This window comes from Ascaphus truei, chromosome 4 (genome assembly GCF_040206685.1).
Source record: "Ascaphus truei isolate aAscTru1 chromosome 4, aAscTru1.hap1, whole genome shotgun sequence".
NCBI lineage: Eukaryota > Metazoa > Chordata > Amphibia > Anura > Ascaphidae > Ascaphus > Ascaphus truei.
In genome coordinates, this window is record NC_134486.1 from 221321626 (window position 1) to 221349488 (window position 27863).

The 27863-nt window shown below is 39.3% G+C and overlaps 1 protein-coding gene across 3 annotated transcripts in view; it reads right to left on the reverse strand.

Annotated features, from left to right (window-relative positions):
- Positions 1 to 4956: 4956 nt before the first annotated feature.
- Positions 4957 to 27863, reverse strand: part of FRMD1 (FERM domain containing 1) — a 114341-nt gene continuing 91434 nt past the window's right edge. For all 3 annotated transcript variants that reach the window (XM_075596917.1, XM_075596918.1, XM_075596919.1), the window contains 8 exons: positions 24461 to 24616; positions 19214 to 19279; positions 16899 to 16967; positions 12168 to 12342; positions 10945 to 11274; positions 10385 to 10513; positions 8525 to 8601; positions 4957 to 8339 (listed from right to left, as the gene is read on the reverse strand). In XM_075596917.1, the coding sequence (XP_075453032.1) occupies positions 8055 to 8339; positions 8525 to 8601; positions 10385 to 10513; positions 10945 to 11274; positions 12168 to 12342; positions 16899 to 16967; positions 19214 to 19279; positions 24461 to 24616 (1287 nt within the window). In that variant the 3' untranslated portion in view covers positions 4957 to 8054. The remainder of the gene's footprint in view (positions 8340 to 8524; positions 8602 to 10384; positions 10514 to 10944; positions 11275 to 12167; positions 12343 to 16898; positions 16968 to 19213; positions 19280 to 24460; positions 24617 to 27863) is intronic.

The window sequence follows — 27863 nt, forward strand, 5'->3', positions numbered from 1 at the left end:
GCCTGAGCATTATGTAAGGTTGCTCATCTCTGAATAGGAAGTGTACCCGCAGGGCTGAGGTAGGGGTATAAGATCACTGACCAGAGCTAGGGGACAGAGTCCTGTTAGAGAAGTCGTGATCCAGGCTGGGGTCAAGGCAGGCAGCAAAGGTGCAGGTCCAGGCTGGGGTCAAGGCAGGCGGCACAGGAGCAGTGGTCAGGGTAGCAGGTCTGGAACAGGGAATCCAAAAGAACAGGGAGGGCTCCAGAATTAGAACACAAGGGGGCCAGGCACACAGGGAAGTTCATAAAATGCTCAGTCAGGGGCTTGGAGTCACTGACTACTATTTTAAGTCCTGGAACATGTGCAACCAATTCAGGAAGAAGCTTGCCAGGAAAAAAGACTGCCAAAACAGCCAAGCTCTAGCAAAACCCTGGACCTTACAGCACCTTGCTGTGTAATAGTGAAAGAAAGGCGCTAGCTCTACTTGTGTTCACTTATAATATACAGTGAATAAAATTCAAATCAAGTGATACATAAACATAATTCAGTGAAAACGTGATAAATAACGTGAATAAATGAATTAAAAACCCCTGCTCAAACCCAGCTGGTAGGGACTGGTTCCACTAGTCCCACAATTCGTAGATATCCGTTTGCAATCCAGGGGGAGCATATAAGGGAGATAAAACAAAATACAATCTAAGTGCAGACAGTTTGATAACTTATGGGTTAATTCAGTGATTTGTCTTGGCTCATATGTGTGGCCTACTCACAAGATGTAGGTCAAAAACGGGCAGTGTGACACAGTGGTCTTTGCAGGAAGGACTTCTATTCCAATGAATAATGGAGACCTTCACTCTCAGCAAAGAAGCGGTGTATATAGAAGAGAAAAAATTTCCATAGTGCAGACCAATCATAAAAAACGTAACTTTATGGGGTTTTAAAATTGAACACTTACAATAAAAACATTTAAATAATGCATGTATCACAATATTGTGACCGAAGAGAGTTTGCTGTTGACTTCTGGCTCACCCACCACCTCCGGTTTATGGACCCTGCGTGGGACGCCGCTACGCTGGACTCTCCACCTCCTGAGATCCCTCTGGGGTGTACTGGTCCCGTCAGCTCCGGTCCTCGAGTAGGACGCCGCTCTGTTCTGTCCCTGGAGCTCCCTCTAAGGCGTGCTGTCCCGTCCCCTCTGGTTAGCTCCGATGTCACTTCCGGTTGGCCGCGATCCGTCACTTCCGGTTGTGGGTCTGCAATCTCTGACACTGCTTCTCTCCTCCTCTGGGCGGCTACCACTCTATGCGTTTCGCCAATACGGTGCGTGGCTTCCTCAGGAGTGTCTCTCCTCACGTGGATAACTCACGGATTGTCCAAAATCTTACAGTAATGTTGAAGAAAAGTCCTCCTTGGCGCTGGTCTTCTGGGTGATGTGTTGATTAGTGATGTGGAAACAACAAAAATAAAATGGTGTAAACCTTCTAAACAACTACTTAGAACAAAAACACCACTTGTGCATGTATTAATAAAACAGCACCATGATCACACAAACTAAATTAGTATACCCAGTGATACTGCCCCAAAAAAATTATATAGAAACTGTGAAACCTTAAGCCACCAGATGGATACAATTTCACAACCAGTACTCAATATATAGTATTCAAATATCATGCACTAAGTGCAAGATTGCTGTAATGCAATGAGATGGAACTGATGAATACTTAGCTCAAACAGGGAAATGGATGGATGCCCATTGATGTAAATTTAGTCACATGTACAATGCAAGAGAAAGAAGAAAACCTCATGCTACAATAACATATGGCAATTTAATAAAAATCGAACTGTTGTAATAGCACTCACGAATTTTCAGTTAAAAATGCGCATTTAGATCAACAATGATCGGAAGTGTTGGTTTCTTTTGGCCTCACGGTGGGTCTGCAGGATGTTTGTAGAACTCCAATCTTTACATGTTACGCCAAGTTGATTCACAGGGTGCAGAGGTCTCAGGCGTTTCCTGGTCTCTTCCTTGGCTCTGCCTCTCGTCCGGGCAGGTCTGTGCAGCGATGTGCGATGACGAATGATGCATGATGACACACCACAATGTGACACGTTAGGCCCACCTTGGATTTCTCTGCTCACCTCTGTACACTCGTTGTACTGACTGCGTCCCTTCTCCGATGATAGGCCACTGTTCCCAGCACCAAATGAGTCACCCTACGCGTTTCACGAGACCTGCTCACTTCTTCTTGGAGATGGTCCTCTATATATTCTCCCATATTATGTACTAATTAGGAAATTACAGTACAGTCCATACTAATCATTCATCCGGACTAATAATACATACATCACTTTATGCCACAAAGGAATTACAAATGTAATAATACACTATACCAATGTTCCAAAGACTCTAGAAAAAGCATAATGTTATAACTCTTCCTATATTTATATATGACCACATATGGCAATGAGCTGTAAATAAGCTATAAATACAACCACCATCATTACTGCAAGATCATATACGGATGCCAAAAGATAGAGACAGTGGGGGGGGGGGGGGGGGTATTATGTACAAAAAGAATTATACACAAAACATATACATCAAAACTTAAAATTTGAGTATCCAGCTAAGCCCATATTGCAATAATGTGGACAATTGATAAAAAGATAGGGACTGGTGGCGATTAGTCATCATAAGTGACGTTACAATTTTTGACCTTAGAAACAAATGCAGGCAAGGATATTAATACATAGCCCTGAGCCATTACAACCTGCCCTTTCCATCTCCTCAGTGTGTTTTTCATTCCTGGAAAGATGGCAGAGCATCCGGTGGGGATCATACATAACAGCCAGGTAGGAGGGTTGTTATTTACTCTTTGATAAAACGCTAATGCAGGTCACAGAGTAAAAGGTACACCTCAGAACAGACGTGCTTGCACATGGCAGAGGAGACAACATGATTGCTACTTCCCATTGGGTGCTTTCCTCCTTCTTGGCAAAGGGGACTTAATAGTTAACCATTTCCTATAGCAAGGTGAGGAAATGAAGGAAATATCAGCATCTAGAAAACTCTGGGCCCACTTTAGCTGCTCCTACTGTCTGTAATGTCCTGTTTCACCAGCAGCAGTTTAATAACCTGCCATGCCCGAAGAGTTTCTGCATAATATCAAGTTAGATTGAAAGGTTTCTTGCATTTGAATGAATGTAACTATACTTCTCCCGGGAGACATAAAATTAACCACCAATATGGCCTGGTGATGACCACTATAAATTGGGCAAAACATTTGATTTTCTCAATAAAATACATAATTACAAACTAAGCCTAGATCACCAGTGTGATAATGATCCAGACTTGACTTTCTTACTCTATTACTACTAGCACCGAGACCAGCAAACAGGAATACAAAGACATGGAGTTAGTTGGTAGGTATAGAGATATACTATGCAAATGGTGGATATATTTCCAACCCTAACTGTGCACTGAAGAAATTAAACATAACTGAAATATCACTTCGTCATTTAGCTGCTTTAACGTGAAAATTTATTTTTCTAGTTTCATAAGTGATAAATATTGTTTCCATATTGTTTATGGTTTCCATGGAATTTGGTATGCAAAACGATCTTGACATTCATTCAGAGACAGCAATAAATGCACTCAGGATTCTTTATATTGTGTAGCATGCATTTATTCATTTTTATTACAAAAATTCCTTTCATGGAAAGGAGAGATATTGCAATAATAAAAACAGTCATACTATGAATTAAAATGTGTATGTTATAATTCTAAAAAAAAAAAAAAAAAAGCTGGTAAATGTTTAAAATACACATTGTCTACCCACAGATTTTGGAGAGAAAATAATATTCTATACAGTACATAAAGAGCAAATGTTTTTCAATGCAAAGACTTACAATTGTTATTGTACTTGAATATAGAGACTTACATTTTTCTTGTCTGGGTTTTCACAGTTTATACAGGCATACCCCGGTTTAAGTACACTCGCGAGTAAGTACATATCGCCCAATAGGCAAACGGCAGCTCACGCATGTGCCTGTCAGCACGTTCTGAACAGTAATACCGGCTCCCTACCTGTACCAAAGCTGTGCGCAAGCGGGGAGACTATAGAGCCTGTTACACATGTGTTATTTACATCAGTTATGCACGTATATGACGATTGCAGTACAGTACATGCACCGATAAGTGGGAAGAAGGTAGTGCTTCACTTTAAGTACATTTTCGCTTTACTAACATGCTATGGTCCCATTGCGTACGTTAATGCGGGGTATGCCTGTATATAACACTTTATCATTTGAATCAGATAGGTCTTGAATGTCCATTTGTGTTTTATTTACAAATAAATAAAAACACATTTTTTGCTATAGCAAATGACATGCATTGCCCTAGAAGTGACATGCAATTGAGATGAGGGACTGTTTTCATCTACATACAGTATGAAGAATGGAAGTCTCATTGGTAAAAGAGGGTATTTGGCCAGTATGGACACACACAAGAGTTAATGTGCCAGCTTTGCTAAGGAAGCATCTACAGATCAAGAGGAGAGGAGTGTGTTTATCCTTCATTTCTACCAGTGAAATGTATAAAGAGATCCTACCTGCTTTGCAAAAACAAGCAATGCCTTTTATTTAGTAAATGACAGTATATTGAAACCATTCAGTGCAATGGAGACCTCTAAAGCACCTTTAGTGCTGTGGTTTTTTTTTATTTTTTACAATACTTTCAACCCCCCCCCCCCCAAAAAAAAAAAATCTCCTTAAAAAATATCAAAACCACATTTATTTTAGGAATGTAGAAAATCCAACCGAAGCTACATAAACAGGAAAATAATATCTAGCACTTTCCCAAGATTCCAGACTATGAAATTCTAGATATAGTAGGTGTTTTCTTTGTCTTAGGAAATTATAAAATGTGCTTACCAAGTGTTTTTACTTTACATTCTCCCAGCTAATACATTGAAAAGCAATTCATCACAGATGGAATGGGTTTTTTTTTTCCTTCTGAAACTACGAACAAAGGAAAATTAAAATGTTTACATTTACTGGAATGTAACTCATGACCATGTTTAGAGTGGCTTGTAACACTTTATTTACCAATTAAATCTGACACATATTTAGGGTAGAAAATGTAAATGAAGATCATATAAACCATCTTAAATATGGTATAGTACAGAGACAATCACGTACAGCAGTAAAAAAAAAAATACACTGGAAAAAAAATACAAATTGTAAGAGAGTATAAAAGTATGTTCAGATTAGAACATTGCAAATTCTGAAATTCTATGATGTAAACAAGAATACGCTTTTCTAATTCTAATATTCAAAAGTATGAACTAAAATGTAAGCATATATAAAAGGCCATCAGAATAAAACAATAATAAAATACTTGTCGTGTTGACTTTGTCAACAATAATTAGAATATGCATACAGTACATGTTTTTTTTCCTGTGTTTTAAACAAAGGTTTGCATATTTTAAACACTAAGGGGCCTATGCAGTAAGTGGCGAGAAGGCTGGATTAGCCATTTTTTTTGCGAGATTGCCATATGGTATGCAGTTGATGGCGGAATGTGTGCGAGATTACTGAAACACGGCACATGCTATTGTTGCTGGAAATAAAGCGCCGTGCGGGTGGCGAGAATGGCTATTTCGCCATATTAATCACTACTCTGAATGCAGTAGATGCCGAGTAAGATCTCGGCGGTGCGCGGCAGAAACTCTTAGCGAGAAAAGCGCCAAAAAGCTGCGCCAATCCAAGAAGGCACCAACAACCAGCCGAGAGCCGAACATTTCTGCTGCTAGTGAAATTGCTGTGTTATTCTACTGTTGCCAGCGCAGCTTGACTTTTATAGCATGTCATTCTGAACTTCTTACATGTGCTGTTTATAATAAAAGACAATAATAATGTTCGCCAAAGGTTTCACCTCTGAACGTGTCAAAGAACAGGAGACACAAGTGTGGTAAAGCACCAGGTATGTTTCTAAAATTATTTAATGAGGGACAGCGCAGTAAAAACTTTGCTAATGTCAGTAGCAGCAAGAAACTCACTGCCGTGAGTAACAGAATGCTGTAAGCAAGAAAGAGGTTTTTTTAAATTATGTGCCGAGGTAGACGCCACATTCACCTGGAATATCGATACATGCCGTGATCCGCCACTTGCTGCATGACCGCGAAGCGCTGCGCCGTGTACGCGCAACATGTGGAACTCACCATGTCACTCACAATCGCCATTTACAGCATTTAGCGGTAAATACCCGGCAAAAAAAGGAGATCTAATTGCGCTGGCGACAGGCACATCTCGCAACTTACTGCATAGGCCCCTAAATATGAAGTGATATTTAATAATATCGTTGATGCATAGACAGATTTATTGCTAGGCTTAGGTACTAAGTTATTGCATTAAGGAATGTTTTATTAAACTTGAATTATATTTACTTTCTAGTCCCATCTTTTATTAAATCCCAACATAATTCATTAGCTTTGTAAATGCTAACCATCATTACTGGACATTTACATCTTGCCACCTACATTTTTCCAAGATAACAAACTGACCATTTTCAACATTCCTTTTACAATAAATGTACTTAAACACGCCTATGCTGGAGAGACCTTGAGCACATGATACTATAAAAATAATTTCCAGTATAATTTTTGTGTAAAGCAGCCATAATGGTCAAAGGAAAAATCTATGTTTTTCACATTAACTCTGGAGACTTTTACAAGTCCTATGTGTCACTAAACTACAGACTTGTGAGACCTCAAAAGTTCATTTTCAGAAACATCTATGCAATAAAATCTAGTTGATCGACGGTACCACATACTGTTAAACAGTGTAATAACTCGAAGAAAATAGCTTCAGAATAAGTTTGTTATTTAAAGATATTCACTGTTTTGGCAGTGTTAAAAAGCTCCCAGTCACAATTCAAAGATAAGAATAACATTTGGCTCATAACCACAGCCTGGTGGCATTCTTAGATCTTTGTAGGCATAAATCTTCAAGAATAAACAGAGCTGCCCAGGTTACCATGAAGAGAACAGATCTGAAAAGCAGTCACAGTGAGCCTGATGCATGACTTTTGTAAATCCTCAAGCTGTCATGAAAAGTTTGTCACCTACTGAGAATGGATACATGATATACCTTATACGGCCCATTATGTCTATAGTTACCTTTCTAAAACCCCTGTTTTAATTGTATGCTCAATTTATTCATGCATTTTTACTTGCAGTACTTTACAAATTATGATGGGTGAACCAGTACATATTGTTGTAAGTAATGTTTTATTTATTAATGTAATGTATTGGGGAAAAAAGTTAAAAATTCTTTCATTTATTTACATTTAGGGAAAAAAAATATTTTAATACTAAGCAAAAATACACAATGTGGTATGGCTTTGTTACCAGACCAAGTTTCTCAAGGCACTTGTAAAGTGTGTAAATATCAACATTTATTGCATATGTGAGATATATATATATATGATGACAAATGTAATCTACAGTGTAACAAATATTTATGTAGAAAAAAAATTATTATGTATTTCAGCACAGTTGTATCAGGTATTGTCTATTTTACTTTGGTAATGAATTACCATTTGGCGATTAATCAAAGTTTTGCTTTACAGCAAAAAAGGAGTCCTTTTTTATATTTTGCACTTTCCCATCATCACCCCATTAAATAATATGTCACATCTCCATTGTTAAGCCTTGTGGTATTTTTGATCCAGTGAAAAACTGGAGTAACACTTTGATAATATCAACATATTGATCTTTGTAACAAGTCAGTGAACAAAATCTTCCATTTTATAAAACAAACAGTACAGTTTAACAATGTCCAATCACACGACCAAATGGCTATACATACGCAATGAAAGCCTTGTAAATACCATTTGTATACAGTGTAGCAAATTAATTTCTGACCAGCTGTAATGACATCTTTATGTGTTCATGAGGTATGCAATTTTCTGTCTTTCTTCCATGCTGACATTTTAAATACAGACACCATTGACGACAGTAAAACCTGTCTACTATCCGACCGTCAGATTCTAGTGATTTCCAACATTCTCTTCACTATAATATAAACTCCAGCAGCTGGTCATCTCCTAAAAGGTCCAAGGAGAGGCAGTTCATGGATCTCTTCCCATATAAGGCAGATTTCACCTTGCAGTCCGCTGTTGTGTAAACGCAGCCATAATCTATTACTTTATCCTCGGTTGCGCAGCCAAACGTGTAGCTTTGTGATGTATCAGACGTCAGGGTGGTATTAAAAAGTGGGTGATTCTGCTGATAAATACGCACATCATCTAAGCTTTGGCTGTAACGGTCTGGGGAGTTCCTTGGTTTTGACATTTTAACCTGCCAATGTAATAATAGTACAAGTTAACCCTTCTGAGTAAAGCTTTCACATTTGTTTCAGTCCTTTCTGAAATGCTGCTTAAAAAGGCATGTTTGCACACCCCTGTTTGCAAACTAGGCTCATCATGATGACATAATTAAGATTTTGGTATTACAGTAAATATGAATGTATAGCAAGACAGTACCTGGTCAAGAGAATCCACACTTTGCCCACTCAGCTTTACTGTGCCATTTGTAGTTGGGAAAACCAGCTGACCAATACCTACAAATTAAAACATACTTAGATTAACTGAGTAATTAACCATAAACAATTACTGAAATGACCTAAGTGTAGATCTCCATCTCAATACACATACATACATACATACATTATTTGGATGAATAATAATTCCGTTTAGGTTAGGGCTAAACATTTCTGTTAAATACTATCTTGTCATTGTAAAATCTTGAGACATTGTTTCAAGGAAGCAACAGAAATGTCTAGCCCACCTGCCAGAAAGGTTCATGAATATTTGTTGTGCAAAAGTGTGGCCTTGGCTTCACAAGGTTCAATTCCCAGTTTGGCAACTGTCACTTGGTTACTGCTAGTCTTTAGGAAATTATTGTATTTCTTTGTGCCTCTTGTTACCCAACAGGGTAGGACATCAAACATGTTAATTGCATGGGTTGACCAGAAGAAAAAAGGGAAAAATGCAGAAACAGCATTAAGAGTATTTGTATTTTTCTTCAGCAACTTAAAAGTTGCATTGCAGAGATATGGTAAAAAAAATGCAGCTCTAAGGAAAAGATAATCATATACAATTGGGTTCATTTTGAAACTGTTTGTCAGCAATGTCCAAAAATGCTGTCAATTTTGTCTAGACAACTAAAAAATATTTTAGCACCCTCTCCAATCATTCTTGATCAATATCTCCCTCCCATTTACAGTTGTTCCCAGAAATCACTATGACCATCCTTAATTTATCACCATTTATTTGCCATTATTTTATTCTTCATTGACTCGTGGAGAAGTAAACGTCTTGAGGATTGCACATGGTATGATGTAAGCCACACGTATCACACACTCAAGTCTCCTCCTCACTTTTAAAGCTTTACACTCTTCTGCTCCTCCTTACATCTCGTTTCTCGTTAAACACCATCCCGACTTTTGCGTTCTGCTCAAGGATGTCTTCTCTCTACCCCTTTTATATCTAAAGTCCTTTCCCGCCTTAAACCTTTCTCACTAACTGCCCCACACCTCTGGAATGCCCTTCCCCTCAATTTCCAACTAGCACACTCTATCTACCTTAAAACACACCTGCTTAACAAATCATATGAGTAGCTCCGTGGCTGAAACTTTACACCTCATACTGTACATAAACCTTGGCCCCTTACAGATGCACTTACAGAAACACCCTCCTACTGTCTCTGTATGTTCTTCTTACCGACAAATTAAATTGTAAGCTCTTCGGAGCAGGGACTTATTTTCCTAAATGTTACTTTTATGTCTGAAGCATTTCTTCTCATTGTGTTATTTGTATTATTTGTTATTTATATGATTGTCACATATGTTAGTGCTGTGAAGAGCGATGTACATTAATGGCGCTATATAAATAAAAACATACTGTACATACATACATCACAGGCTCTACCACTGCATTACCACAGTTCACAAACAATTCTTCAACACAATAAATGCCAGTATCTGATACAAAAGATTTATTTGATGAAATTATATCAAAATACATACTTTCAAGAAAGAGCCTCAGGAATAGATCCTTCCCACTTTTCATGACTACCCAACATACCTATGTCAGCGAGTTGACAAAGACACTGTGTGGTCACAAAACATGTGAGTAGAAGGGGGATGGCTACTGCCGAAGCTCTTTCTTGCAAGTATGTATTTTTTTTATATATGATTTAATCAAATAATAAATGTTCCAAACAAAGGCAAATATCATACAAAATGGATTCCCAAAAGTGACTGGCTATAGTTATTAAATTCACTTTCTTGTAAAAAATATACAGATGCATTATATGCCTCTGCGAAGTTCAACAGTCTTCACCTTGCCAGCAGTGTTGACCTAAGGGAGGAGAATCAACACACTCTTCTTCAGTCTCCAAATCTGATGGTTTGGTTTCTAAAGGGTCATCAACTTGGAGCTCCTCTGGCACATCTACTGCAAGTTCCACTTCTAAGGAGAAAGGAACATTTGAGAGGATGAAATGAAGCAGCTTCCAGCATTGTTTAAAAATGTGAAGAAAAGTATCAATTACTTTTTGAATGTTTATTGTCTTAAATAGTAATTTGTTTATGTCTGATACCACTTTCCACCATTAATTCTGCTTATTGTTATGATTGCCATGCTGTGTTCATGGGAGAACGAATAACGGAATTAGCACTTACTGTAGGACCTTGTCACAAAATTATGATAAGCCTTTGCAACAAAAATAAGCTGTGCTGTTTAATTGTTTAATGTAGTGAGTCTTTACAGTCATTTTATTCTATTGAGAATTGAATTCAATGATGTAGAAAAACAAACTATATTTGGGACAGCAAATGTACCCTATTTTTTCCTGTTTAACCATCAGCTTTGCCCTGCAATAGCAATCCAAGGTCACTTACCATCATCTTGGGAGTCACCTTCTGCTCTGCCTTTGCTTCCACTGTCTATTCCAGAGCTGCTGTGACTGATTGTAGAACAGTAAGATTTTTCCTTCCGATGAACTGTCTCAATTCCAAAAGGTTCATCTACTGACATCTCCGCTGACATTCTGTGATGTGAATCTGATTCAATGCCAGAGGTGTGTGAGCTGCAGTGACTAACTGTTGACTGCCGTGACAGACGATTGTTCTTTGCACTCCCCTTGCTGCTGCCCCGAGAATTCTCATCTGGCTGGTCCAAATCCATCTCCATGTTATCACTGATATAGGATTCCCTGTAGCGCTTTTTTTCTGGAGAATGAGAAAGTGGTTACAAATGACATTGGAATCAGCAGAACATTGTTATACCAAAGTATTGTATTAATTGGTGTCAGATACAGGAGATTAAAGTGAATAGTAATTGATCCCAAATGCCAATTTGTAAGGCCGACTTATAGATTCTCTTACAAATGCCAACTTTGTGAAATGGCTCTAAAATTGAAAAGTAGGTAGAATTTGTTTTGCTTTTGTTGATTTTTGATTGTGTGGAGATATTGGATAGATAACCGGTAGACTCCCCAAGGAACTAAAATTCTCATTAATAAAATTACGTACAAGAAGATAAGAAGATAAATATTATTAATCTGTAAATTGGCATTTCTGTGTTTGCGCCGCTCTTAAGTCATATGATGGATAGATGCATACATCTATGAATACTGTAGAAGTTATATAGAACAACTACACAAAGCATTCCGTTTCATGTTAATCAATGTAACAGTAAGAGACAGAGCTATTGTGCAGTTTTTGTGTAAAACTAATTTCTGAAAATAATTTTGGACTGACATAATGTTATCTACCCAAGATAGGGAACACCATGTGGCTCATGACAAGTCAATCACAGTATGTCCAAAATGTGTGAGAACTTAGGGGCTAATTTACATATCACTCCTAACCTGTGTTGTTGGCTACCACGTAAGGCTGAAAATACATACAGGTTACAAATGGTGTTCAATGACTTGTATAACATTGATCAAAATGCGTGTATTACAGGCCTCTTTGTGCTGCAATTTGACACCGTGCACAGAGGTGCAGTGAGACCATTACTTTCAGGAATTAGACTACAATACTATATGCACCAAGATACAGATCAGCCTACCGGACTAGAAATATCAAGTAGGAATATCATAATGATTTATGACACCTACCTTCTGCTTCCTCTATTTTTCGGATCTGCTTTAGCACAGGTTGTATGTTCAGGTACAGTCTATGACTATTGCTAAGCAATTGTAGTAGGTGTCGAGATCGGAAAGGGCATCCTGTATAGTAAACCAGTTTCCGGGCAGAGGGAAGTCCATCCGGCTGAATCTCAAATTTCTTACCCTTGAAAAAAGAAGATGAACAACATGTTTTTACATACATAATAGGTGTGACGGTAGGGTTAGCTGGCCTCACCAAATAAAGGTAAAAACCAAGCTAGTTACCGCTAAAACCATGTAACTTGGCTGTCCTACTGCAGTAATATTTCATCCAGCCAAACGTCTTTTTTATCTGATGAAGAACAGGGAATGTGTAAATGTAACCCGTCTGTAAGAATGTATTTCAAAGCACTTTATTTCCTGTAAATGAAATCCCCCAGTTTAGTGAATCAACATTGCTCTGTGATGTGATTTGGGAGTCAGCCCTGTAAAGTGTAAATTAGATTATGTGACTGTAATTAATCATTTCTAAGATTTTTTATGTGATTTGCATGTGTACATTTCTATAGAAGGGACTCTGTGATTTAATCAGCCGCAGTTCCTGCAGAGAAATGTGGTTTGAGACTGGGAGCGTGGAGGTGTTAAAGACATTTGGTGAGTGAGGAAAAGTTTACAATCAGGTCTGGGGATGGGCGCTCTATTTCTTTCATACTCTGTGGCTCCTACCAGGTTGGAGGTCTTGAGTGCCTTAGAACGCCCCTTCTCTAGCATTGTTAGCACCAACTCAATCTGTGCTCTGGTTGGCCAGCAGCCCCGCGTAAAGGATAGCCACGGAGGGCTATATAAGAGGCACTGCTGATCAGAGCACTAGTCTGAGTGACTTTCTGTGAAGGAGTTTGGATCTTTACTGTGACCAACTGGAGATACGTGTCAGAGTGGCTGCTGTGTGATCAGCACTCTGATATTCTGGACGAGAAGCGGACAGGGCAAGCCTACTTGAAGCAGGCCCCTGCACCTAGCGAGGCTAAAGTCTACTCCCCAGGTCCCCCAGTTGGTATTGTTTTGCAGTGTCACAAAGAACAGTGACATTGCAACAGATACGATAAATACAGTTAAATATTTATGAATCCGTAGCAGTATGCAATGATGTAGGAGTGGCCTGCTTCTCTAATGCATTACATTTTGTGGGCATAGAACAGATACCAGAGTTTAATTCTTGTGATCTGTATCTTCATGACCCCGCCCACGCAGCGCCTGTATGCTCTCCTAAGCTTGGTGCTTGGGGAGACCGTTCAATTTCACTTCGGGGGGCAGAGCAGGGTCACATGACCTGGCTCTGACCAATGGGGAGAGAGAGCCGGAAGGGGGCTGGAGCGGAGAGAGTTGGAAGGGGGGGCATGCGGAGAGAGGTGGAATGGAGGGCACGTGAAGAGAAGTGGAAGGGGGGAGCAGAGAGAGGTAGAAGGGGGGGGCGGAGAGAAGTGGAAGGGAGGGGGGAGCGGAGAGAAGTGGAAGGGAGGGGGGAGTGGAGAGGGGTGGAAGGGGGGGAACACGGAGAGAGGTGGAAGGGGGGGCACGTGGAGAGAGGTGGAATGGGGGAACAGAGAGGAGGAAGGGAGGGAGCAGAGAGAGGTGGAAGGGAGGGGGAGAGCGGAGAGAGGTGGAAGGGAGGGGGGAGCGGAGAGAGGTGGGGGTGAGAGGAGGGAAGGGAGAGAGGAGGGAAGGGGGGGCAGAGAGGAGGAGGGGGGGCAGAGAGAGGAGGGGGGGGGGCAGAGAGAGGAGGAGAGGGGCAGAGAGAGGAGGAAGGGGGGCAGAGAGAGGAGGGAAGGAGGAGGGAGAGGAGGGATGGGGGGCAGAGAGAGGAGGAAGGGGGGGCAGAGAGAGGAGGAAGGGGGGGCAGAGAGAGGAGGGAGAGAGAAGGGAAGGGGAGGGAGAGAGAAGGGAAGGGGGAGGGAGAGAGAAGGGAAGGAGGAGGGAGAGAGAAGGGAAGGGGGAAAGAGAGAAGGGAAGGGGGAGAGAGAGGAGGGAAGGGGGAGAGAGAGGAGGGAAAGGAGAGAATGGAGGGAAAGGAGAGAATGGAGGGGAGGGAGGAGGGAGAGAATGGAGGGACACACACACATAAAGCCCCAATCCAGCCAATGACATGCCCACGCCCCCACTCCTGCTCTAAAATTATTGCAGGACAGCCGTTCCTTGGTGATGTCACCGCTCTCAAGCATGAGCGAACTCAGCTGCAGCGTGGCCGCAGCCTAAAAGTACTGGTCTCCCGTGACTGTAGGGGAAATATAAAGGATTTCAGTTTTAATTTGGAATTTTGCAAGTGGTTAAATCTGCTTTTGGACCATCATAACAATTATACATATTGTACATGTTGTGTAGTGGTTTAACAAGACCACTGAGGTAATGTACACCTTTCTTTTCAATAGTGTACATGTGTGGTTTTCAGTGCTCATGTGCAACACGAAGGTTGAGTTTATATGGGATAATATTTTTAGAGGTTCAATACTTACTGCAGGTTCACAGTGCCATACAGATTTCAGTAATGTACATACTCAGCTATGTATCAATTATTGGACAAGTACACAAGATTGCTGCTTTAATATTGCAAACATATCCTTCCAAAATTAACTCAAAATCAACAAAACGTTCTTCTTTTCATGGTTTCATTGACCAACATGAGATATTTCTCTAGTTGATCTATTACAAGTGATCTCCAAGTTCAATGCTTGAGAGCCACCTGCAGGCCTGTATTTTAGGACAAGACATACTTAAGCAAGTGATGACTGGAGCTAGGTTAATTAAGGGGCTTATGTTATGAGCTCTGAAGCGGCCCATCACATTGCAATAAGCCGCTTCAGGGCTTACTAAATAGGCCTCTAAGTGTTAATGAGAGAAATCTTGAATACCTGACTTGTTGGTGAGATGTAACTTGAAGAGCTATGATACAGTAAGTAGATCAGTACAGTACCTTTTCTGACTTTTTTAGCTGTCATATGTGGTTGTTCGCTCATGTACTACTATAACTACACTAAAAATGTATTTGGCCTCCATTATAGTACAACATGGAGTAGAAACGACTATGACTATAGTTGGGTAATATACCAATATGATAGTAGTATCAAAAATTGCTATACTCGATACTGGCATCTTGTATTATCAGTCACCCAATGGGGACGTTGACGTTTTAGGGACAGCTAGTGACGAGCAGTTTAAGAAGTAGCAGCCTCATAGAAGCAGATTTGTCAATGTAAAACCACATATCCCGGGACCCATCCTTTATACTCCAGTCCTCAATGGCCCAAATTCACTAAAGGGTGCAAAGCTTTAGTACGCCCTAACTCCTATTCACTGGGATAGAAGTTAAGGGGTGCTAAAGCTTAACACCCTTCAGTGAATCTCGGGCAATGATAGCAGCATCCCTCTTCCTTATCCCCAATTCCCCTTGACCCCTTTCCTTCATCGCTGATGTTCAGTGATATGGACATATTATATATTTTTAAATATCACTAATTTAAAAACAACACCTCCAAGGCCTCGGGCATGGTCAGCGCATAAGGCGCGCTGCTGCTCGGCACTGAGCCCCTGCAGCCGCAATGAGAGCGGCTTTAGCAGGGGCTCGCGCACGCGTCCGCACGCTTGGGGAAGCGTGTCTGACGGAGGTTTGAAATTTGGCGCTCGCCGGAGCGCAGGGCCGGTCACGTGAGCGGTTCGCCCAATGAGGGCGAACCAGCTCTGTGACGTCACTGGCCCGCCCCCAGATCTGCCCCCGACATGCCCACGGACGGCGCGCTGTGTAAGGCCAGGGAAAGCACCGCTTTCCCTGAGCCTCAGCACGTCTCAGCCCGGATCAAAGCACTATGTCCCAGGCCTTACTTGTAATAAATGTTAAAACTAAATATCTTCTAAACTATTTTTTGTAAAAAAAATATTTAAAGTGATTTTCTATTGAACTGATATTTAAACAAATATTGTAATAACGGTACATTTCTTAATATTGTTATTGTCTAACCCTTATGATTTTAGCTTAAAACAAATGAAACACTGCAATTAACAAGTCCATGTGTGGCTGTCCATAAGGCTTCGACCCCGGTGGACGTGGCTGTGCGTGCGATGGCGTACACGCCGCGCACAAGGTACAGCCCTCTACGGGGCAGGCCCAGTTGGCGTGTGTGCGTGCGTGCACAAGGCGCGATGAGTGACTGCCTTTTTCAAAAGACAAGATTTTTGTCTTTTGGCGCGGCGGCCGAGCATTGGCCACATCACGGCGGCGGTTCAGCAAATGAAGGCGAACCGGCCGCGTGATGTCATGGCCGTGCACCCCCCCCCCCTGTCGGATCTCCTGCTCTTCGCTGGTAGCACAACCGCAGACCACAGGTCGCGGCTAAAACTGGTGCATGTGTCGCTAGGCGCTCCGGCACGCAGTGACTGGGGCCGTAGACTAAAGCTTTGACTGCTAGGGCAAACTGCATTACATTGCTCAACAATGAATTGCTGAGTGCTGACATTTCTGGCAGTGAAGGGCCTGAGAGACTTGATAACCTCTGGGAAATGCCTGTAATGCACTACACGGCAGGTCCTTGCAGCAGGAATAGGGTTAAAGAGAGTGGATTTTGATTAAAGTATTCATAGGCAGAGGTATTTAGCAAAAACACCCAGTTGAGAAACAGGTTCAGCAAGGTTCCCAGGTCACTCACAAAGCAACACACACTCAAACAAGATAAATAGCATTCCTCTACTTACAAGGAATGTAAGTTTCCCCACATTCGACCACGGGAAATCATAAAGAAGCTGACGGACATGGTTCACCTCCTGCATAAAAAGAAGGCAATAATTAGCATGCATTGTAATATTTTTTTTTTTTTTAACAAAAAGCAAGTTCAACTGGTGCTATATCTACCGTATATCTGCAAAGTAACAATACTACAGGGTTTATTTTGTAACATTTTTTAATTGATATTTTTTCTATACTGTATGGTTTTTTCAGTATGTATAAATGTTTACAAGAGTACAATTCATTTATTGTACATTTTAAGTTTATGGGAAGGTGAGACAGGAAAGTATCCCCTTGAGGTACAGTAGTGGCACACACCTAACAAATTAAAACTCGGTTTTATTAACGTAATTAAAATAAAGTGTATGGGATATGGAACAAAACAAAACAAACACGTGAACATATAATAAAAATCTTTGAAAGACATTGGCATATAAAACATCACGTCCCCCCTATGCATGTAGCAAGGCATGTAAACAACCTGCATAGGGGGGACGTGATGTTTTTACGGTTCATGGGTATAACTCATGTCCCTTGGGGCCCACGCAAGGGCGATTGGGACCGTAAATTACTCCAATGTGAGTGCAGATGGATACACACTCTTAACACGTTATCTCCTCATGGTCTAAACGAGGGTTTCATCTTCTCCTCGTTTCTTTAACTTATTATTATTATTATTTTCATTTATTTATTTATTCGTTCATTTTTTACTTTGGGGCTAGCGGGTTCTGTGGTATACAGTTCATTACTTACTAACTTTAGAAGGGTACGTTTTGACTTCCAAAAGGCGGATCCGACAGTGTAGCACATTTCTACACCATATACCTCCGAGAAACCAGTTATCTAATAATATTATTATCATTTTTTATTTGTTTCAACTTTATTTTGGTTATTTGTATTTCATTACTTTAACATATTCACTGTTTGTCTATCCATCTTCACTCACATTGTGGTCTACCATCAGTAGCTTATATTGCTTATATAGCTATTAACCACCACCCCCTGTGCAGCTTTTCTGCCTTGTAGCATTTTGCTTTTCAATTTATTTATCTATTAGCTATAGTACACCAACGTTTCAGTATGTTCTTTTGTCGTTCACCTCTGCTACTTATTAGCACAAGCCATTTTGGCACCCAATATTGTTACATAGGAGAGCATGTCCCTCCCCTATCCAGGTTAGCAGCATATCCATTGGCTGCAGCCAGAACCAACGGGATTCGTTCCTCTAGTATATATCATACATACTCATCATGGTTTCCTTACCCCTCCTCCCCATGAAGCGCACGCATGCGCGAAACGGTCATCGGGCTATTGTGACGTCATCACGTTGATGGTCACGTGGGCGCTGACGGAGCTTGGTTGCAGTTACCACTACTGGGAGAGCTCTAGGAGTGCTGAACACACAGCTACACACATTGGATATTAACTACACTGCCGTTTTTGCAGCCGCGAAGTATCGGGTTGTACTGTTCCTGCTTATATTTGCTTATACTGCATTGCCTTTGCATACTAGCCCTTAATTATATACCTGTTTTTTATCTTCTAGAGATATATTGCTTACCAGCTGGGCTTTAATTAGGGCAGTTTACCACGATTACAATATCGAGTATATATACATATAGATTTTGTGTGTTAGCAGCGCTATTTACCTAGTGTGTTCAATACTCCTCTTTATCGTACTTTACCCATTGATATTGACTATTTCTGCATTATAGTTAGGTGCAGCTATTTAGCAGGGCTAATTACATTCTGACCTTTCCTCATGTAGATACTCCTTTTGGGGATATAATATATGTAGGTCTAGTTAACCCCTAATATCAACTACTACTCCTGGTTCGCCCATGAGGGGATCTTTTTAGGTAATAGTTTATGTACACTAGTTGTAATTTTATGCATTTCGCCGGGTTTTATTTTGTATTAAAGTTGTCTTTACTGTTTGTCCTACCATAGATTAGCTTAGTGGTTCTTTGTCCTGTTGGTCTATGTATTATATATCATTGGTACCGTTTTTTCAAACTTCACTTTCAGTTACACATTTGACTCAGGTATGAGTGCAATTATGAGGGACTTTAAGTGATCCCTCTTGGTCACTTTACATGTTTTTTCACTATTAAGAAAGGAGTCAACACTTGTAGTACATAAGTAACATTTTATTAGTACTTTTGTTGTCTACTTTTTATGAAATCTGCAATGCCGTCATAAGAATGAATATCTTCATTTCATTGGTTTGGTTTATTATGTTTGTGTTTTGGTACCATTGCTATTTAAAACATTGATTTATTACCTGATAAATATGCATTCCTCGAAGGGTCACCCCCAGAACAATAGAGGGATGGTCTTCTTTCTTATCCTATAAAAAAGTAAACATAAAGAAATGATTTATATCATAGCAACATTTGGTTTACAAGCTAGGAGCTGTACAATTTATATATGTATCTTGCCATTTTGTGCATGTATAATAAATGGTGACATTTTCCAGTGTTTCTATCCTAGACGTCATAACATATTAATGCCATACAACCAATCTATTGCTAACATATGTTAGGATCTTTTGTTTCTAGTAGAATGGCAAATGTGCCTGTAACGTTCATTATCTGTTTAGGATTGCTTTATGTTGCGGCCGGTTCCTAAGAACAAAGAAAGCCTTCATGGTTGACAAATGTATTTTGGTTCCAGTGTTATAATAGTGCCAATTGTTTAAGAAGAATACTAGACAATGGTTAAAATATGGGAGCTTCATGGAACTCGTTTGTGTTTTAGTTATTTTGTCAGGTAGGAATTGTCCAAATCCTATCACTAGAGAAATATACAGTAACATTTGGAAGATATGTGCATAAATATTCTATGAAAAACTTATCTCGCTGCCATAAAATGTATTACAACATTGTATTGTATTGTATGTCTTTATTTACATAGCGCCATTAATGTACATAGCGCTTCACAGTAGTAATACACGTGGTAATCAATGGTGAACATGCCCGAAGACGAATGTTCAGCATAGAACATGTAATTTTAGCATGCGTTTATTCCTGATTTTCACAACTTCTAAATATCCTTCTTGTATAAAATTATAGAAGGGAAACATTTTATGCATGAAATTTTAAGTCCTAGAACAAGAACAAGATCCTACACAGCATCATAAACAGGGAACAGTAAGAAGTAATATTTTTATGTTGAGACATGGACAGCAACAAAATTGTCACCAATAGTAAAATAATTCTAATTCAAACAGATACAAGAATGTGAAGCTCCAAGCTTCTTTTTATCTTCCGAGGCTGCTGTACTATAATATTCATTAAGTCTAACACTGTTTTTAAAGGGGCAAGAATGTCCTTGACGTTACATACAGCTAAAATTTTCCCCACAACTTAAGTGGAGGAGCATTTCAGTCCCCAATGACAGGACACTCCCATCATACCTTTAACTCTAATAAGCACATATATTACATTTCACGTTGTGTGTTGTTTACGAGTGAAGTACTAAGTCTCTACTGTAAAAGATTTTCAATATTTGCATACAGGCTCTGCTCCAGTTGGCTGGAGGGACATTCCTCTGTGCAAATATTGATTTAGAGTTCAGGTAAACATACTGAATGTAGAGTAATGTTCTTGTGTTCACAATGGAACAACAATGTACAGTCATGCAGAAAAGACTACTACTGACTTTTTATTGCTTGCAATAAATGAATAAATGTGATAATGACAACTTAATAGTTGAGGGAGGACTTACGCTTTATCTTTTCATTGCTTAATAGAAAATAGTAAAGCCTCATAAAAGCATGCACGTTTTTACAGACTTGGAATCATATGACGCTTGTATTTACATCATAAACAACAATATAATTCCCAGCACACAAAAGAGGAAAAATAACCGAACATGCAATAGATATTTAATGTGAAAGTATACAATAGAAAAGGTACACAGAATGTAAGATGCGGGAGTAAACTGAACTCAAAGTGCTAAATGGCACCTAAGGGAAAATGGTATATAATGGAGGATGTAGATGAGGGAGGGAAAGGTAAGGCAAGGGGGGGGTTGTATGATGTATTATCAAAGGATGTCTTGTCTAATTTAGGCAATTATAACACCGGCCGATTTAATAGGGGTTAGGTGAAAGGTGATTATTTTCAACCTTTTTCCACCTATTAGGTTAATATAGATTTCTGTGTAGCTGACACTTAGGGCAGGTATTTGGGTATCTTTAGACCTCAGGAATTGTATTTTATGTTGTTAATATTTGTGATTTTTTTTGGACATACTAGAGTGCTGATTTAAGGGTTCTGTTTGTTTCTTGTTGTCATACATTTATTTCCCTTAGCACCATCAGGGGTGATTATATGTTTATCATCGCACTTACCTGATTTTAGTGTCCATTATTTCATGCAGTCTGTTGCAGATATCGTGTGTATGTATATATATATATATATATATATATATATATATATATATATATATATATATGACATTTATATATCATTTGCATGTCATTTCCCAGAATTCCTTGCTGCAGTGGAAAGGCTGTGTGCTGGTGATAATGGTGAAAGGCGGGGTTGCAGACTTGTCTAAGACATGCAAATGAGCATACAGTAATATTTCCATTTAAGATATATATATATATAAAAATAATTTAAAGTATTTTAATCTGTAAAAGTTATAAAACTGGTGTTTTATACCGACTATTTTATATAAGATTATCCCTAAAAGCAGCAATCCCCAAATACAATTATATTTGTTTTATTTCAAATGTTAGGTCCCTGGGTTATTAGTAGTATTTTTGTGCCTGTTTTGACACAAAAATATATAAATATGGCCGTAGGGTCCCGAGTACAAAATTGTAGCATTCTATTGTCCAGTGGACAAACCTGCTCAGCGATTGGGGACCAGGAGTCCATTGAAATTGGGGGGACCCACAGTTCAGGTAAGATTAAAAAAATTTTTTTTTAAACTGAGCAGTGCAGACAGTTGCTTTAACTACTTTAGCACCAAGAAATCTCTGTGACGCATAACACAAGCTTTAAATATGATACATTTCACGGCGTGCCCTCAAGTGTCTTTAGCCTTCTGCCTCTGTTTTTAACATCAACTAAAATACAAGGTGACATGGTAAATAAATGACACGTAAGATAATACCCAAGTTAAAAAGGTGAGTATCTGGCATGTCATCTCAAGTGACTGATGTTAGTGGTCTGTTGTGTGTAGCCATCTACTACACAAACTTTTCAGATAATGACCCAGAAATTGGACATATTATAGGCTTAACTTCAGTCGCTTTGATATGTTAAACTGAGCTGACATGAGATGTATCTATCAGATGCTCTATTGTTGCATGTGGCTGACCTCATTAACTAGGGGGCGTATTGGACACTCAGAAACCTGAAATTGTTTTGAAGTTAGGCTTTAGCAAAGATAAAATACCCATAATTATATCTCAGCTCTCCCACCAGTCCCCAACCTGCTTCATACACCCCATTGTCACCTCATGCCAAGGTTAAGTTGCAGACAATAATTCTTGATATGCTGGGATCTTGTTTAAGGAAGTGATTACTCTGTACAATGAATGGTGTGAAGCATTAAACATCTGGTCAATAGATAAATCTATTGAGATATCTACTTTTGGGTTGTAGCCGTGGGAGCTGCAGTCCAGGGTTATAGTTGGAGTGAAGGAAACTCAAGGGCAGCTGATGCAGGGCCGAGATTGATCCTACTAGCTTCCGGCTGGAAGCCTAAAGTGAGGATGGGCCATGCTATAAGGAGTAAGTCTTGCACTTTGGAGCTTCCCGGGGTCTTCCTACACTTCAACTTACAGTTCTAGCAAAAAGGTACAAAAAGAGGGGGCTGACGATGCAAGGGGGAAGGAAAGGAAGGGGGAAGAAGTGGGAAGAAGTGGAATAAAAGAGGAGATATGAGTAGAGAGAGGGAAAAAGATGAGGCACGTGAAGCAAAGAGGAAAAAAAGTGGCAGAGATATGGAAGAGCACGAAGGGTAGCGAGAAGAGGACAAGGCGAATACAAGGAGTTGGAATCCAGGCATCCAAACATTGCATCATGACTGGATTTTACAGCAAGCTCCTGAGAATTTTAATCCTACTTGCAATGCTGTTATAAATCTTATAATGGCATAGATCATATGCAGAAAATGTACAATGGTGTGACTTTTTTGTATACAACATGCTATGCTTCCTAAAGGTATATGTATATACACATATAGGTGATTAGTGTTATATTTTTTTATTTTTTAACAAAATGACGAGTATTTCAGTATATATTTGTTTTTACTTTTAAAACCGATTAATTTAATACAGGATGTTTTGATTTCCTCTAATTATTCTTTTTTTGAGTGATGTCAATACATGATGGGACACGACTTTGTAAAATAATTTCTTGTCCCTCATCTCTTCCCCCTTTTGAATGTAACCATGGGATGGTACAGTACACTAACTGCATAAAAAACAACAGATGGACAATTAAACCTCCTTTCATGTGCACATATTTATTTTATTAATTTTTATTTATTCTTTGTTTTTGGATATTCTTTGTTTTTTTTCTGTGAATGTTTGAATATTCTTTATTTTTTTTAATTTGAATGGTTTTGTGATTTTTTTAAAAATATTTTCTAATTTACATTTTTTCCCCTTTTTTCCTAAACTTACACAAATTGACAAATATTCAAAAAAAAAAAAAACACAATTTTTGTGGCAAGGGCACCATTTGACAGAACATAAGTCTTTCTCTACTGCATGGTTTCATTTGACAACTGAACCTACAATTTCATTTTTTGCTGAAGAGGTTTGCAACACATTGCAGAGAAATTGAGTTAAACAACATATATTTGAAGAGAATAATAATTTAATGGGTGTAACAGCATACCCTTGATCTTTCAGTTCAGTTTCTCTCCCAAATTAACCAAATTGAAACATGTCAGTTATAATGATATTGAATTCCTTTTGTTCTTCCATTTAAAATCTGTTGGGAGGCTTTAAAGAGGGGTGTTTTCCCATTTTCTCTGCATCATTAGATAAGGCACCAGGTTTTTTTTTATTGATGACGGTGCCAGTAAGGCCAACTCAGAGCTTTCCAGAGTTCAGAAGATTAAGAGGCGCTAAAGTAATAATAGACTAAAATGGAATCCAAGGTCTCTCTCCTAACTTGTGAACAGTAAAAGCTATGATCAGCAGTATCACAGTTTAATGAATAACCCCATTTAAGGGAGCGTTCTGTCAATTCTTCTAATAAGCCCCTGTATCACTTTAATGAAGCTGCCATTGTAAATATCTAAGAAAATCCATAACTCAGCCCATATCCCTACAACTTGAGTAATCACTTAACTAGACTAATACAAAGCAATTTGTATTGTATATCATGTGAACACTGATAATCTTTAAAACAAAAACAAAACTGAGATAGGAACATTACAAATGTTAGAAAAATGTGTTACATGCCAGAGTACTTTCACTGTGTTGCATATTCAATTTGTACTTTAAGTTGGCAGATGGTACTAGTACAGTATATATCCAGAGTCATTGCATTTTTACCTTTTGCAGTCTGTAGCAGTGAACCGGCACATCTTCCAGCAAACAAGACTGCCTAATAAAGTTGAGCACAGCTTCTTTAACGGACATCTCTTGCTGTTCTTTGTGTATTTCAGGGGCATGCTTCAGGATGTAGTCACTCCCCCTCTTTGCAATTATCTATTGAAAGGTAATTGGGGGGTGGGGGGGGGAGAGAAGAGATGAGATTGGTTGCAATCCGACATTTTCTCTCTGGTGTTATATTATGAAACTGACATTCGTCAGTCAATGAATTAGTTCTATAGTAGAAATTTGCTACTAGTGCACTGCCAGATACTGTATTACTTTTTAGAATTGACATATTACAGGGATATATCTTTCTTGTACTAAAGCACAAAAATATAGATCCTACAATTACTGTCTCTGACATCCCATGAACAGAGCTAAGTAACACATACAGTGCCCGAATGTTTCTTTGGTGTAAGCATGTTTTATTATCTTGTAAGTAGGACACAGTGTATCTTACCACATATAGGCCCGTTTCGATATAAAAATTGAAATGATTCAACCGTATGTGTGGTTTTAGTGTAGTAATATAATCTTACTCATATATTGTCTTAGTTGAAAATTCAGGGAGCACAAGTCACCGGTTGGTACACAGAAAAGAAAAAAACACATAGTCCAATCCTGTATAAATCAGTAGTGGGGGGCACTACAATGCACAAGCCTTGAAATCCCAAAGTAAGGGAGGAAGACGTCTAAATGTAATCAGCTTGGTGTGATTGCTTGAATGTAGAGTAGAAGACAGCTTCACAAGTACTCTCACACCAAGTGCAAGAAGCAGAAATGGAAACAGGATTGTGCAGAGGGTTACGATGTATTGATAGTAAGATAAAAATGCAAACTCATATATTAACCCTCATCAAGGGCATTGTACGATAAGCTGCTAGCTTGTTTCTCCAGCGATTGGAGCTCAAAGTGCCGCGGTTGTCGGAGCTCTCACATAGGGGCTGGTGCGCATGCAGTCCTTGCAATCCTAGCGTCCCCCTACTTCTGTGTTCCAGCAGACGTCTCCACGTGATGACGTCAGGCTCCCGGATCCCATTCACCAGACTTGCTAGACTCTATGCACTTCGCAGTTTTTGCTTCGTCAGGTTATCGACTCCTGACAAAGCAAAAACTGCGAAACGCATAATGTCTAGCTGGAACGCACGAGTGGAACGCTGAAGTCGGGAACGCTAGGATCGCAGGTACTGCTGTGTGAGAGCTTCGACGACTGCGTCACTTTGAGCTCCAATCGCTGGAGAAACAAGCCAGCAGCTTATCGTACAATGCCCTTGATGAGGGTTGCCTACTACTCTACATTCAAGCAATCACACCAAGCTGCTTACATTTAGACGTCTTCCTCCCTTACTTTGGGATTTCAAGGCTTGTGTATTTCATCAAAATTGTGAGTGTGCACTTCTGGAGGAATTTCCATCTATCAAATCCCCCCCCCCACCACCGATTTATACAGGATTTTACTATTTGTATTTTTTCTTTTCTATGTACAAACCGGTGACTTGTGCTCCCTGAATTTTCAACTAAAACTGCCATCAAGAACCAAGGAAAAAAGTTCAAAGGTTGAGACGCTTTGAGAGGTTGAGACGATTGGTTACAATCACGCATTGTTATATTTTTATTATTCACACTTTTTTCTGGTTTACACTATATTTTTTTTGATTTTCACTACTAGAGCAACGGGTGATTCTTTGTCCTCATATATTGTTTTAACACAATCCCAGCTATCCCAAAGCAGAGAGAGAACACAATGATTTAACCACTCATATATTCTTACACACTTCTCTGGAATGTACATATCCTTGATCTTTGAAATGGAATTTTACTTGATTAAAAAAAAGCATGGTAAGTGATTAGTTCTGCAAGTGCAAACTGTGACTCAGACTGGCCAGTACTAGGCAGCGTAATGTATTCTATTAAAAGGTTTTGCATACACAGTGCCCTTTGCTCCTTGAATTCTGACTAAAATATGTGATAAGCTTTCAGTAAATAATGCTGGCAGCTGCAGCTTAGGCAGGGTTAGGCAGGGACCATGGTACCGCCGACCATGCGGAGGCGTCCGCACGCTGAGCGAACAGACTGCCTTAAGGCAGTGTTCGCGTCAACTTTTAAAAAAATTACCTCTGAGTGCTGTCTCGTTCTTACTGCGTTGCTGTGGCTAAAAAACCTCCACCGTTAGCATATAACCAATAAAGGCTCCCAGTGGCGGAGGTTCAGGCCTCCTGTTAGCCACACAGGTGACAGCAGCACGCGTAGTTGCAGTACCCCAGGGGTACAAGGGCTACACTTGCTTTGAAATATTTCTAGGCTGGGTAGGTGTACCATATACATTTTAAATTATGGTGGGTGAAAAAGGCGACAACAAACCTCCAACGTTAGCATATAGCCAATAAAGAATATCACTTGTAAGCACATTCACATGTCTTAGACAGGTCTGCAACCCTGCCTTTCAACCATCATCACCAAGCATACAGTACTCCCACTGCAGCAAGGGATTCTGGGAAATGACATGCAAATGAGCACACGTGTCACCTTTTGCCTGGAATATCCTTTCACATGGAGCCCATTTAAGCTGATGCATCGCCGTTCACACAGCATGGGACTAGCAAAGCAAGTACACACCACTCACAGACATGTTTCAACCTTGATGGGTATCAGTGTGAGGTTGGTCTATACTTGCTTTGAAAAATAAATATATTTCAAAGCATAATATATATATATATATATATATATATATATATATATATATATATATTATGCTTTGAAATATATTTATATTTCAAAGCAATATATATATATATATATATATATATATATATATATATATATATATATATATATATATATATATATTATGCTTTGAAATATATTTATATTTCAAAGCAAATATATATATATATATATATATATATATATATATATATATATATATATACAGTGGTCGACAAACCTATACATTTGCTCGCCCCGGGCGAGTGGATTTAACCCCCGGGCGAGTAAATATTGGCCCAAGCAGCACACGTTTGGTACTAGGTGGCGAGTAGATTTTTTGGTGATTTGTCAACCACTGTTATATATATATATATATATATACATACATACACAATTTTTTTTTTTACTTGGGACTATACTCAAATTTCTTCCCTCTCCCAAATAACGTCAGGTTAAATATCCCTGTGCTAACCTGAACAGCCTTTAGTGCATATGTGATGTTAGGGGGATCACCTCTTTTGCATAACATTAGCACTAAAGGCCATAAAAACTCCATAAAGTTATTTAAGTACCACCACTAGGTTAACCTTACGTTATTTGCTTTGTTGGATAGGCATTATGATTAACTGAACGTCAATGTAGGTTAATATTAGCT